The 15,108-nt window shown below is 40.5% G+C and overlaps 1 protein-coding gene across 1 annotated transcript in view; it reads right to left on the reverse strand.

Moving 5' to 3' along the window:
* Positions 1–15,108, reverse strand: part of LOC308122805 (CUB and sushi domain-containing protein 3-like) — a gene marked incomplete at both ends in the record, with an annotated part of 358,715 nt that overhangs the window by 13,644 nt on the left and 329,963 nt on the right. The window contains 8 exons of the mRNA XM_080484894.1: positions 2,606–2,779; positions 2,910–3,083; positions 4,461–4,640; positions 6,344–6,520; positions 6,686–6,868; positions 9,507–9,680; positions 9,936–10,121; positions 10,859–11,044. Of these exons, the coding sequence (XP_080341020.1) occupies positions 2,606–2,779; positions 2,910–3,083; positions 4,461–4,640; positions 6,344–6,520; positions 6,686–6,868; positions 9,507–9,680; positions 9,936–10,121; positions 10,859–11,044 (1,434 nt within the window). The remainder of the gene's footprint in view (positions 1–2,605; positions 2,780–2,909; positions 3,084–4,460; positions 4,641–6,343; positions 6,521–6,685; positions 6,869–9,506; positions 9,681–9,935; positions 10,122–10,858; positions 11,045–15,108) is intronic.

The following is a 15,108-nucleotide window of genomic DNA, read 5'->3' on the forward strand; positions in this document are numbered from 1 at the left end:
TGTATATCGTATAACAATTTATTGATTTCCTAGCTGTAAGCCCATATCCTCAAATAATTAAGGAGCTTTTTCCTCTCTTTTCTAATGATATTTAGAAATTGATATTTATTGGTATTCTTTAAGACTCGCAAATGCATCTGCGATTTGTTAGTGACAGTGAAGTGGCACGCGACCATCACTTGGGATCTGCGTGTAAACAACACTATCAAATGGCCTTTGTGAAACGGTCCACTGGAATGCTTTTAGTGGGCCAACGTAATACTGGAGTGACACAGCCAATTATCTGAAGCTGGAAATACAAACAGACAGAGCTGTTGTCTTTATTCACATGGTTAGAGTACCGAGTGTGTCCTAAGAGCAAAACAACATCTAAGATATTGATTCTATCCACCAGTGAAAAAGCAGCAGTTTCACTAGGAAGAGTTGCCAATCTGGGAATGATAGTTTGGCTCACTTGGGAGGAATCCTTAAAGACATGTCCTCCCAAGGCTGCCTTTTCATTAACAGGATGGTCTCAGATGAGCTTCCAGTCGCTATTCATTATTACCCCAATAAGTCTATGTAACTTTTAAGTTTCACAGGACAGAAGTTGCCCGGCATAGCGAACCCTGGAGTAAACTGAAATGTGGTTGTCAGCTCCGTAATGACGGGTCGTTAATTGCCATGATCATTAGGCAGGCGGGGGGGCTATCAGACAGACACCACGGTAAGCTCCCCACCGGACCACAAAGCAGTGATAATAAACTGACAGGGTAGCATAAACTAACTAATGTGTCTCTGAGGTTACAGACCCACACAGATCCTTTAGCTTGGAGAGGAAACACATTCAAAAAAACAAACTAAAACAAAATGAGAACATCAAGCGGACATATTATAAAATCAAAAGACAACATGTATAGCAAAGGAACGATATCAAAAAAACAAGCCTGTGACACCATGTTTTGATATGTTATTTAAAAGGAAATACTTATTTTACTGGAGAGACCTCTTGAGGAATCTCATTCAGAAGTTTGAAAGCTCTGGCGGACCCACCAACACCGCCCTTTAATTTTAACCCAGACTTTGAAGTGGGTGAGACACCAAGCCCGTGGATACTCGGCTGTGCTCCAGCTCATGTGGGGATCAATGATTGATGATAGTCAGGAACTGTTTGAAAGCAATCAGTAAAATCTCCACTCTTTTTTTTTTTTTTTTTTTTGGTACATGTTAAAAGCCTGGGTTCTGTTTTGAAGTAGTAGGACACTTTGTTAGGCATAAAATTACCGCAGAAACTTTTTAAACTGCAGAATTTTGCTTGATTGAAACTTATGTGGCTGCATTTAGAATCTTAATCCTTTCTTTAACTTTAAGCAAAAGTGACAAGCAACAAAGTACATTTTTCAGGCATAACTACTATATCGGAATACTTCTTTTCTGATGAATCGTTACCATTATTCAATTTATTTCGAAACAAATATTTGTACTCTATCTTAAAACTGCCTAGTTACTTGTTTTAACCTCTGCAGATGATTTAGTGCAAATGAAAGTATCAAAGCAGTTTTCCGCACCACAACTGCTCAAGCTGACATTTTGTAAGGGTGAACAATTTACATTAAAGAAGTTAAAAATCTCCCCCCCACAAAAAAGAGTATTAACTTGAATCCATGGTGTTTTATGTGAAGTCAATGTAGGTTTAAATTGTAACCATTCTTTTTTCATACAACAAATAATTCAGTTTTTGAATCCAAACTATGACAAAGCTTTAGTCTCTACGAAACAAACACAATATTACAGTAACAATAATAAAAATACTGTGTGCGTACGTGTGCATACAGGTATGCGAATATGAGAAAAGGGCTATGTGCAAATAAAGTTACCAAACCAGTTTTTACTTTTCTATGTTGTGCATCAGTCCAATTTAAATGGGTACTTTTGACTTTTATGCAAATAAATTTATTTCGTCAAATAGTATCTGTACTTCAGTAAATAGGCTTGAAGTGTGTGTTCACATTCATAATCTATGAAAGATTTGCCAAGTAGGAATACATTTAAATGAACATCCTGATTCTTTGCTATTGCTACTGAAAATAAACATCTTAGAAAAAACCCCCCAAAAACAAGGTTATATTCCTGATAATAACAAAGCTAAAAAAAAGGCCAGTTTTGGCACTGATAATAAAAACAATACTTTTACCTGAAACTTTCAAACCCCAGAGCCATGTACTTCATTTAAATAAAAGATTCTAAAAAGCAACACGGACAACAAGACAACAAAAGAAAGAAGAAAATACAATATCTTCCATATTAACAGACCTTCTAAAGTTTGGAGCAACCATAAATATGTAGGTCGTCTATCATCAGTTCTGTGTGTTTGGTGTTGTTTTTAACTGGAAATGGACTTCACAGGGAGGCTTTTCTGCATGTAGTTTACATGTTCTTCCTCTGTGTCCCTAAACCAAAAACATGTGCATTAAGGTGATTTCAAAAGTGCCTCGAGGTGTGGTTGTTTATTTTCCTTCCCGAGTTTGTTGGCCCTTTTGACCTGTCCACCGCCAACCAGGATCAGCTTTAACTCTCTGCTGCCTATCGCCGGATGAAGTGGGATGACGTGAGCAAATGAAATTACCGATACAGCGAGGCTGTGTCCCGCTCCAGGTGCCGTCACTTTCACAAAGCCTGGTCGACGTGCCCACCAGAATGAGCGGCGGGGCACAGCTGAAGGACACTTCTGACTGATAGATGAAACTCCGTCCCTCTCTGAAACCACCAACCGGCGTACCTGGGTCACCACAAAACTTGGCTGCAAACACACACAAACACACACAAACAATGTCTCATTTCATTGGACAAAGACAAATGTAGATCTTGCTTCAAATTGAAATTGGTGCTTATATTTTATGCTGATGTGTGATGATCCAGCAGGCACTCACGTAGACACTGTGGGAGCATGCCGTTCCAGGTGCCATTAGAAACGCAGGTCAGGACAGCCGGGAACGAGAGCTCGTATCCAGGTGAGCAGCTGTAGCTCACACTGCTTCCCCATTCGAAGTCGCTGCCTTGCAGTACCCCGTTACTGATGGCAGGAGGAGCTGCGCAGGTCACCGCTGAGAGAAACAGAGATGGTGTTTAAAAAAAACCCAGTTTTGTTTTAGCAGCTGCAGTCAATGCTGCCTCGGTTCACATCACCATCCTTAAAACTCACCGGACGGAGTAAAACTGCTTTATTAGATGACTGATCATCTCCTGATTTGAAAACGACTTGCTGATTTTAAGGCAATGTTTGGTTTTACTGCAAACACCTGGTGCACGTTCTTCAGTGGTGAGGCTTTCGATCACATTCAAATGTCATTTAGATTTAACCTTTAAATTAATAAGGATTATAACACATTAATCAACTGCTGACCTTATTTTATGTGACTGATTTTATTCGATTTGTTTGCATTTCATGTATTTCAATCCCACGTGAGCAGAATCTGCTGGGCCTGTTGTTGTATGTGTTCAACTAGAATATAAAGTTCACTTATTATTACAAGGATAGGTGGGATCTCCTGCATCCCTCCTAAACATCCCTCCCTTCTCAATAAGTAATCTTTATTGCAGGTAGGATGAAGCATATCTCCATCTCACAGTGATCAAAGCTGCAAACAGATCAACAAATATCCAACTTTAGAAGCTGAATAGAAAAGAGCTGCCACATCATTAGTACTTTTTTTATTTAAAAGGATCTCCTTAGAGATTTGATATCAAAATATTTTGTTGTTGACAACATCAGATACATATGAGTTGAAAGCTTTCACTTCCAAAGTAGAAGTCAGGTGTGTCGATCCTCACATACAGCATCTGTCACACCTGTTACATTTATGATTCTTTTATAATTCATTGCATTCGGTTCCAAAATTGTTTGGGATACGATAAAAATGTTTTTAATTCAAAAGAGGATTTCTTGTAGAAATTAATCACAATAAACACAGAGACAAAAACAGCCCCCTGCAGACAGTATAAAGAAATATAAATCGAGTAGATAAAGTTTCACCAACCTCATTTTATATCCAAACTTTTTCTTTTGTTAACTTCTCTAAACTAAAACTCACCAAAGGAAAGTGCAAGAAACAACCTTTTAAAAGAAACTTGTCAAAGAGGCTCAGCTCAATGCAATGAAACTGACATCTTAAGGACCGAATAGTCGTAGTTTTATTTAATAATGACTGTAAAATGTTTTGCAGTGGATTTAGTGATGGATTTTAAACAGGTTTTAAGTTACAAGGCTGTTGTTAAATAAATCAGACACTGATGGCACGGCAGTCGATTTCTCCTTTCAGGAACTCTCTACATGAGATGTTTTCGTGCTGCTGAGGGGCTATTTGAAATATTTCAAAGGCGGATGCATTACTGAGAACCACTGCTGTTCTGCATATATCTTTGATTCTTTGGCTCCAAACTTTCAGCGGCTGTCAAAAATACACGCGGCCTTTGCCATTTACCTGTGCATATTGGCATGTTCCCACTCCAGGTGCTGTTCTGGGTGCACATCCTCACTGGTGAGCCGTCCTCCTCCATCCTGTATCCAGGCTGACACTGGAAGGAAATGTTCTGGCTGATGGTGAAGTCTTCTCCGTAGCGCAGGCCGTTAGCTGGCACCCCCGGATCCCCGCAGTTTATCACTGTGCCGGTGAACAAGAGGGGTCGGAGAGTACTTAGTGGGACGGAGACGGAGATTACTTTACAGGCCGTGTTGTGTCACCGGATAATAGGAACTTTAATTTGCGCGTTACTCCTTTATCTATGCTCTTTTGTACAGGTAATTCAAATGTTATAGAGGTGGAGGGAAAAAAAAGACAGAGGAGACAGAAGTAAAGAAATCACACATTGGCGGTATGAGAGAGCAGGTAAGATAGTGGACAAAGAACGAGGAGAATTACACTTCTTGTCAGTCAAATCTATCGGCTGCTTTATGTTTGCCCCAGAAAGGACCTGTCGGTAAGTACTTGCCAGGTGGCAAAGTTCAAGATTCAGTCTTACACTGCAAGATGACTTTTATTTTCGAGAATCCTTGTTTGAAAATAGTGCGACTCACTAAGTGCTGGATTACAAGCGAGGCTCACGGTGCTTTTTTCTACGTGTATGAATCGACAGAAGATAGTGAATCCCCGACTGGCCGGTGGGATGCCTTCACATTTTTATGGGCTTTATTTCTCATGAATGAACCAACAGTGATATTAAAAATGACTGAGGTTGTCCTGGGACTCCTTTAAGCAGTATTAGGATTCCCCTGACTGTACTTTTTAAGGCACTGTCCTTCATAGTCTAATAGGCAGTTTAAATGCTTTTACACCCACACCAGATACTGCCATGCCTGTTAATAGATGTAGTGTAATCTACTGTAAAAGCTATTTCCTTTAGGTCAGGTATTCTTATAAACTTTTTCCCCCTTTCAGGAGCCAATTTTAAAGAATTTGGTTTTCTCAGCATTTTTGCTTCTTTGTCCACTCCCGTTGGATTTTCTCGGACTTATTTCTTTGCATAAGGGCATTACAGATATAGTCGAACAGAATAGTATGAAACTCTTCATGTGGAACTCTACTAAGAAATGAAGTTCACCTATAGACACAAAGACTTTTGGGGAGTTTAGTCAACTGTAATTTGTTCCTGCTTCCAATCACACAACAACTTAAAAACATAGACACACACTGATATGTGTAGCAGGTATATTTGACTACCATGGCATTGTGTGTGTGCACTTCACCACAGAGCGATTCACACTGGCGTCTAATTGCAGTTGGATTTAAATTATAATGTGAACAACAACCACACGGAAATCAACTGCAGCGAGACTGCAGCCTTTGGTGTCGCATTCATCTTTACATACTAGTCAACTGTGCAGCACTGATTAACACTTGTTCAAGTCTTGTCTCGTATTTTATGTGAACAGAACATTATATTTTATGGTTATTTACTCGTGTGCAATTTTACACCGGAGTTCAAAAAAAGCAAATTAGCTAAAGTAAACAACCATCAAGATTATTCATGCCACTCTGTAGCACGGGCATAAAGATTTCAGGCTCATTTCATTAGGCAGACCCTATAGTGTTGAGGAATAATTTGAAAGTGGGCGAATAAGAGTGTCACACAAAGGTGGACAGGAAAAGTTATAGTCTCGCATCAGAAAGTTGGTGATATTTACAGGCTGACGAAACTGCAGACCAAGAATTTAGTACATAGCTGCACTTTAGTCTAGAAGTTCAAGATCAATCTGATAGAGGTACAACAATAATGCCTAGCAGAAAAAGACATATGCTCACAGATTATCACATATTTTTCAGAGATCTATGATGAATCCATCATAAAATCCCAGGAAGTGACATACTGGTACAGTTGGGCTGTAGTCCGGACCAGGTCCCATTGGCCTGACACAGCCTGGTGGTGGTGCCGGTGAGCAGATATCCGTCCATGCAAGAGTAGATGACAGAGTGCGAAAATGTTGTCCCGTCCAAACGAAACACTCTGCCATTGCTGGGGGTGCCGGGGTTACCACACTGGACAGCTGGAGAGATAAGGGAGAGAGAGAGGAGACGCCTTGTGGATCCCAAAGAGTTTCATCTCTGTGACAGTGGCTATTTAAGGAGTCACGGGTGGCTCTGTAACTGAATCAGTGTCAAGGTGCAGCCGGGAAAAGAAGGGCTCAGATCAAGTGCAAATATCATCCTACGTTTACAGAAGGGCTGTGTGCCGGACCAAGTCCCGTTAGGGAAGCACATCCTCTCTGAAGAGCCGATCAGCTCGTAGCCCTCGGAGCAGGTGAAGTAGACCTTGGAGCGAATCCTGAAATCAGTTTGTTCCCGTGAGCCATGGGATGGGATGCCAGGATCGCCACAAGAGCCTGTGGTGTCACCTACAGAGAGAGAAGCAAGACACGAGACTTAGATACTGAGAGCTCAGTCAGTATTTCACAATTCCAATCCACATAAACGCATAGCAACTTGACTTCATGATTTGTATCAGTAAATGACAAAAACAGCATTGGAAAGTCATCAGGAGTCCCAATTTATCATAAAACTGATGTTCATAGTGTAAAAGGTTTCTTACAAATAGCTGTGGACTGCACACATATGTTAACGACAAGCAGCGGTACGTTTTACTTGTGGGTGTGTGTGTGTGTGTGTGTGTGTGTGTGTGTGTGTGAGACTCTCTAATCCTCACTCTGCCCTTGTACAGCAGCCTGGTCAGCAAGTATTATGTGACAGACTGAGCACGCTCCTGGGAACACACACACTCACTTTCACACATAAAAATACATAGTGTCACACAAAAGCCGCCTCTACTAATGTCAAACATGTCCGGTCGGCACTATTAATGGCCTGAAATCTGCTTTGGGTTATGTGTGGGTATGATTTATGCTGCCACCCAATTAATTTCTCTTCATTTTGGAGAGCAAAATTGAATTTTAACACCATTCGTTTCCATTGTTGATCCTTGTTGCGAGGTGTACAAGAATATTTTGTGTGATGATAACCAGCTACTGTTTTTTATTTAAATGCATCTGAAATGTTTTTGTGGTTTACCTCATACTTTTGACAAATAACCTAATTTCACAGTGGCTGTTTGTACAATACCGCAAATATCTAGGGGCTTGCTGCTAAATTGAGCTTACACATAGGAAAGACACAACAAATAATGACATAACATCTTTTGTTACGCCTCAGGATTTCAGACTGTGCTTCTCAGATGTAAATAAATAATAATTTTCAGCACTGAGTCATCATTATTCGTCTTTGAGAGATCAGACATGTGAGGAAAGAGTCTGCGGCTGCATGAATGATTTTTCTATCCTGAATATTGGAAACACACTCGCACACACACACCATGAGTTTCTCAGTCCAAAGAATTTAACCATTCATTTATCTTCACTTCCATTTCTTAATTATGAACAGAAACTGGGGAGCTTTTTTCTGCATTGATCAAACAAACAGGGCGGTACATGCTGTTTGGAAGTTTCTAAGGATTCTCATAGAGGTGGTGTTTGCTTCACCTTTGGGTTAGCAAAGTAAGGTATAAACAGTCTCTTCTAACGCTAATGCACCGACCCTAAACTGTAAATATAATTCCTTCTACATTCACCTACATCAAGTTTAAGTTGAAATGATTCATTTCATGCTGAGTAAAGTTAAAATCCAAAGTGTTGATAATTAAATGATGGCATGACATTGACCATTTGAAAAATTGGATTGAAAATCCATCTATTTCAATGACGGCAAGAACCAAGGCCTTAACATGGAGCTCAATGAAGTGAAATGCAAACTGTATGGTCATCGAGTGTCTACTTGTACATGTCTTTATATATGTTTGAAAAATGTTATCAGCCACTACCAGACACTCAAATAATTTTTTTTCTACATGACGTGATTTGAGTCCAGGCCTGAAACTCCCATAAATAATCGGATAAAGATTTTTGTCGTAGGGTCTGGACAGAGGGACACTTGCGCTGTCTATGTTCATTATGTGCATTATTTTCTCTAAGCCTCCGAATTATCATAAACAACATTGCATCATTTATGAGCCATCATGGAGCTGACTCACGGAGGAAGTGTTACTATGATGGGCCGAACTCTTATCTCTGTGGGGCCCTGCCAGGTAAAAACTATGAATCACTCCTTCTTAAGCCATTACCCTTCCTCACCCTGCGTCACTCCCGCCCCAGGCTATCGCTGTAAATAACAATGTATTCTTAGTCAACTCATCTGGAATGCGTTTTAAAGTATTTGTTATATAAGCGGCAGCTGGGAGCCCCTCAGTCTGGAGAGCCATAATCATGCCCCCAGCAAGCCAACTGAGAACCATATAACTTAGATAGTTTGTTTATACGTGATGGAAGGTACGGCGGCTTCCTGTCTGCAGAGAAAATCCAGCTCAATAAGCGGAGAGGTATACATACACAAGGAATCCTACAGGGGAGAAATCTGCTGGTGCGAAGCACTTCACAGAACAATTACTGTGGTGCATCTACACTGTGCAGTCATATTACAACCACTTCATCACGGAGTGAAAATAGAGCTACAAAAATGCACAAGGAATTAAAATACTGAAGTGTCTAAATGTATTCATGTGAGGAACCAATGGTCGTTTTAAAAATATTATTTTACAGCATCCCACACAGCGGAAATGGGATTACTAGAACAGAGCTGTGCATGGTTAAGAGTCAGGGACGAAGGTGAATGTGAGTGCAGGACCAGGCTATGCTCCAGAGCCCTTTTAACAGACAGACCCTGATATATTCTCTTTTCATGTGCCCGCCCTCCCCTCTATATGTTCACCCATCCCTCTTATTATCCCTCTGACTTTAGTGCAAGGGGGTTCGAGGAAAAAAAAAAAGTGTGCCTGCAGGATGTACAGGCATGAAGCGCTCCACACTCCAGTGAGTCTACATGTTTGAGACGTCTCTCCTTTCATCTGCAACCAACTATCTATCTATCCCTCCGTCTGATAGTGAGGACATTAAAGTCTGTATATTCAATAGAGGTTAAAATGGTTACCAGAGCAGAAGGGCATGGGGGCACTCCACATCCCATTGAGCTGACAAGTCCGGGATGATTCTCCTTTCAGCTGTCTTCCACCCAGACAGGAGTATCGAACCGTTGAACCGAATGTAAACTTATCTCCGCTCAGCACACCGTTAGGAGGAGAGCCAGGATGACCACAGTCCACGACTGGAGATCCAGAGAGAGAGAGAGAAAGAAAAGAAATGAGGAAAGATAGACAGCTTTGGGAGATTTGCTGCAGTGACTGCTGTCAGAAACAAAAATGTTTGAGGATAAGGACTAGAAAGCAGAACCTCGGCAAATACGTTTAATATCACATGAGAAGTGATGAAACAAAACAATAAAAAGATCTGCACAAAAAATATCTTTGGAAGACTGTGAGAGTAAAAAAAAAAAAATAAATCAAAGGAGGAAGACACCAACCTATACATTCAGGTAGAGGTTTGTCCCACTGTCCGGTGGGCTGACAGCTCAGGACAGGTGACCCAAACAGGTAATAACCAGGGTTACAATCATAGAAAACCACCGTGCCAAAGGTAAAGTTGCCGTGCTCTATTTTACTCTGCCGGATGGAGTTGGCTGGGATGCCCGGATCGGAGCAGTTGACCACTATACACAGAGAGACACAGAGACGGACACACACGTATGGAAAGAGAGATAGCACAGGATGTGTTATTTGGCATGAACCAGAGAGGGTTAATTCTCTCCTCCCTCTCCTTTTTTAAGCGTTTGGCTTAAGAACATAGTGAAGAAAGAACACGTGATCTGAGCTGCTGTTTAAAAGGGTAAATGCAGAAAATGGCAAAGTGATGATCAGGTGAGGCAGGGTTTTTTCTGGATCCAACACTCAAGCAGTACTATGGCTCATTATGATCATGCTCCATTTTTAATTCTAATCAATTCTCTGGCATTCCGTCCTGCAAACTGGCTGAATGCCGATAGCTGGTGAACAAACCTTGAGAAGCAAAGCTGCTCTCACTGCTGTATGATTGTTATTTGAACAATCTGAGTTTGAGATTTGTGTCTCACTGAAAACAATTTTCTGTTCTTGAGGCTGGAGCCAGGGGAGGGTTAGAGGGATGTGGAGTATTAAAATCTACCTCCAAACTTCATCAAACAAAGGCATCATAAACAAGCAATTAAACTTTTCAGCTGAGGTATAAATATGTTTTCGGGTTTTAATGGCAGAAGTGTTTCACTTGAACAAAGTTAGAGGTAGAATCGAGGCTGGATGCAAATGGCGGGGCTAAAGGAGGAATGCTGCTTCAGGGAAAGGTAAATAAAGAGAGGCGTGAGGTGGTATCAAAAGTCAGGGAGAAATAAGGTTAGGGGTGAATACACTTAACTTTTCTCCCCACCTTTACACGTTGGGGGCGGGTGGCTCCACTGGCGGTTGGCCTGGCATTGAGCCCGTGCGGGCCCCTCCATTTCATAACCCCGATTACACATGAAGCTGACCACGTCGTTGAGATTGAAGCCGTTTCCCACAGTGCGACCATATATGGGACTTCCTGGGTGACCGCAACTGATTGCTAAAGGAAAAGAGGGAATCATGTTTAAATAGCGGTACACGAGATGAAATTATGTTACATTCATTTTGAAACTACTTTAGACTTTGCATAAAAACTTGGTGCACTTCGACACATGAAGGTTCCTTAAAATGAAAGCGTCTATGTCACTGGATAATTTGCAACAGAACATACAAAATTTGGATCACTCTGAATTAACACTTTTAAAAATGTTGCAGTCACACGCTGTCTTTATTATGAACACACACTTACACTAAGACCTTTGCAACACAATTGACTATAATTGACCAAAAAAACCTGCAATGATTTGTCATCATACATCAAGAAAAATTGGAGCTCACAGAAGAAGGAAAATCAAAACAACAACCTGGATAAAATCAGACAGGCACACTGAAGGTTTGCTGAAAGTAACTGTAGATGTTGAAATCCATTTCCAGTTCGAAACCCTGCGCTTCGTGACAGCAATCCCCCCCCCCCCCCCCCCCCCCCCCCCAACATGAGTTTTAGAACTCTGTCACAACTTTGTATGGACTTCACTGACTATGAGATTTTGTGCATTGAACAATCAGACCGTTCAATAATTATTAATGTACGTCGTTCACCTTTTCGCGTCCCTCCTGTGTGTGCAGCCAACTCTTTGTTAATTTGACAAGCAGCGTCAGGGACGTAAAGCTTGCCTGAAAACATTTTGTGAATTATTTCCGATGCCTGTGAGACCACGCTGCCCTGGAACGTTTTGCACATTTTTTTGAGCACGTTCAATACTGAAGACTCATCTTTGCAAAGCCTTGTGACTCATAAGAGGAAACTGTCAAAATTCTTTAGATCGATTTTGGAAAATGTCATCTTTATGTAGCCCTGTGAAATTAAAGCTCAAGCAAGTTTTCTACATTAAAATAGACCAGGGCGCAAATGTATATGTACTTTGATATTCTAAGACAAGAAAAGCAGTTTTAAGCTATGCACTAATTCATGTGGCGTGTAGCTGTGTATTGCTGCCATTTTCATGGTGTGTTTTGTCTTGACAAATAATGAAAAGGACAAGTAATGCTTTAGATAGTGGTTAAAATGAAATATTGTTAGTGGCATCTTGTCACAATCATGAAGCAACACTACTACATTTTGTTTACTTGTTAAGCATGATGCAGATACAACAATAATTCCGATATATTACAGTGGCATACGTACGTCCATCTGCCTACTATGCCCAGAAGATACGATATCTAATCAACACACTGCTGAAGAACTTTTTCGAGACATGATTTTGGTGTTCTCGCATCTTAAGTGAGTGCTGCTGAAGATGAACTACAGTGAACCGCTGATGTGAATTACATCCATGTCTTTTTCGTGAATGATTTTAATAATCAACCTTCAATTCATGAAATTACAAAATCCAATCATGTATCACCTTAGCTTTTTTTTTTTAAAATGAAGCCACGGCATAAAGTAGTTGCATATGTTTTTAATCGTGTTGGCTCGAAAAGCACAACAAGCACAATTTGGACCAAACATCTCAGCCCTTCCTGCAGCTATTCATAAATATTCATTACAGTGTCAGATCACTGAGACCACATAGTTGCTTTCCCAATTCAGAGTAATTATTTTGGAAATCTTAGGTCTTGCCATCCTCTGTGATGGCACTGAGTGTCCTTTGCTTACCATTGTGCGTCACAATTATTCACCCTATTAACCTCCTCCAGTGAGCAGACCCTAACACACCTGCCTCTTCACCTTTCCACTTTTAACTCTTTATTAGGCATGTGATCATACTTTATAGTTTCTTTAAGTTTTCTGATATGTGACCCCCCCCAACAGATGTTGCACTATATTGGGACCACCCAACCCCCCCACCTCTCAAGCTTTGCCTCATGCCCAGTAGTAGTTCCTGTTTGAATGACAGACTTTGTGCTGATTTTCACAATATAACATATAATAGCTATTTTCAATACAGAGAGCATTAATTTCGACTCAAAAATGAAAATGAAAATAAAAGTCTTGCTGGGAGAAGGCTTCCCCCTGACCCCAAGGAAGCTCTCTGGCACGCCCTACGTGAAGCACACTCATGTGATTAAGACCAGGGAAGACAACAAGCAGGAGAAGAAGAACTTGATCAGTGGGAATCACAAGTTTGTTTGCGTATCCGAGACGCAAATTTTTCTGACACCGTCAGCATGCCCTGGAGCTTCGCTTACAACCTTGCATGCAATCCGCGCGTTCACACATGCATTTCATCCCAGACTCATCATCATTCTGTGTTTGCGTCTCTAAACAAGAGGCTCTCATCTCCATAATTACAGTATAATTTGGCTGTAAAATGATTTCCCCCAATAACTCCTGCATGAATAACCCTAATAAAAACAGCATAGCACAGAAAGACTCCCAGATATGCAGATTGATACACACACACACACACACACACACACACACACACACACACACACACACACACACACACACACACACACAACACGCACACAAAACTGCCTATAAGCTCCCCGTGCAGAGCATTCATCTTTGTTTTCCTCAAAACTAAAAAACAAACCAAAAAAAAAACCTCTGTCTCCTCCACAAACGCAAACCCTACAACACCACCTCTGTCTTTTGAACATAGTCCCAATTTAGTGAACAAATGGGCTGTCTCTTCTGGGAAAAGAGGCCAGTAATTGGCTTCATCATCACCACCTCAACCCTGCCTGTGTGCTGCCTGAAAACGTTGAAGACGCTCACAGCCAGTGACCAATTTTAGAAGACTTTCACAGTAGCCTGAACATGTCAGAGTCTTCTGTTTTATCCTCAAGCACAGCTGTTTATCTCATTCAGACCATACTGGCAGTTTTGGCCCTCTGGCCCTTTATTTATAAGACTGCTGGTGTGAATCTACGGATCCTCAGGACTTTGGGTGAATACCTTTGGATGGGCGCATTTCTCAAACACAAATCACATGTCAGCAATTGTCAGAAAAAAAAAAAAAAGACTCAAATTTTTTTTATCATTAGTTATTTCATTTTCTTTTTAATTTGGACTTTGCTATCCATGAGTAAAACTGGAGCGGTTTTCAAAAACTCCCTCGGTACAGAATTTGGTGCTGTACTCGTACTGTTACGTTAGATCTATCACCACTTCTGCTCATGAATATTCAAGAGTATCTTTAGATTCACGCCAACTCTCACACCAAAAGAACTCAAAGTCTTACCAAGTTTTTTTTTAAAAACTTTTTTGGTTCAGTTCCCAGGTATATTTGTTTGTCTTTTGGACATGCTACAACTGTTTTGATGTTTTGAGATGCAAAGTCTGTTAATAACAACAACAACAATAATAATAATAATAATAATAATAATAATAATAATAATAATAATAATAATAATAATAATAATAACAACACTATTTGATAGGTTTAAGAAAGTTTGCAGTAACAACATCAACTGGAGTGTTTGTATCACATCACCAAACAATGAAGTATCTTTCAGACTGGTGAGGAAAGAAAATACTTAAAGTGAGTTGTGTTTTCAGGATTGTAAATTATGCCTGAGTTTAGTCTGGTTTGTACCGAATATTTAATAGATTTAATTGTGCAGTCGTGTACCTACATTTTGTTTGAGGCGTGCATGGGAATGGATAACAATAAATCCCAAGCCTTGTCGCCCAGGGAGGCATTTTTTCATCCACAATTATTAACAGCAGAGACGTTCACAAGCACATCTTCAGTCATACTGTATGTAGTAAAACAAGGACTTTTCTTTAGCCAGTGCGGGATGCCTTAAACCAATGAGATTAGATGAAATAGCTGTTTCTGAATAAATACAATTGATAAATCTGAAAGTAAAATCACCCAATTAACCGTCTCCAATATTGTCTTGCAAATCAGTACGTGCAGGTTTCTGAATCGCAATCTTTTGTTTTATCCGACAAGAGAAAGAAGCTGCTACGTCGATTAGATTTTTTTTTTGGTGAAACCCACAGTTGTTTTTGAGCATTTGGTGAATTTTGCTCTATTTAATGTGTGCAGTGACAATGTCCACAGCCTTGAGCATCAACTTGCGCTATGAAAGTCATTGGAGACCTACCGT

This window comes from Lipophrys pholis (genome assembly GCF_963383615.2).
Source record: "Lipophrys pholis genome assembly, chromosome: 17".
In the NCBI taxonomy this organism is placed as follows: Eukaryota; Metazoa; Chordata; class Actinopteri; order Blenniiformes; family Blenniidae; genus Lipophrys; species Lipophrys pholis.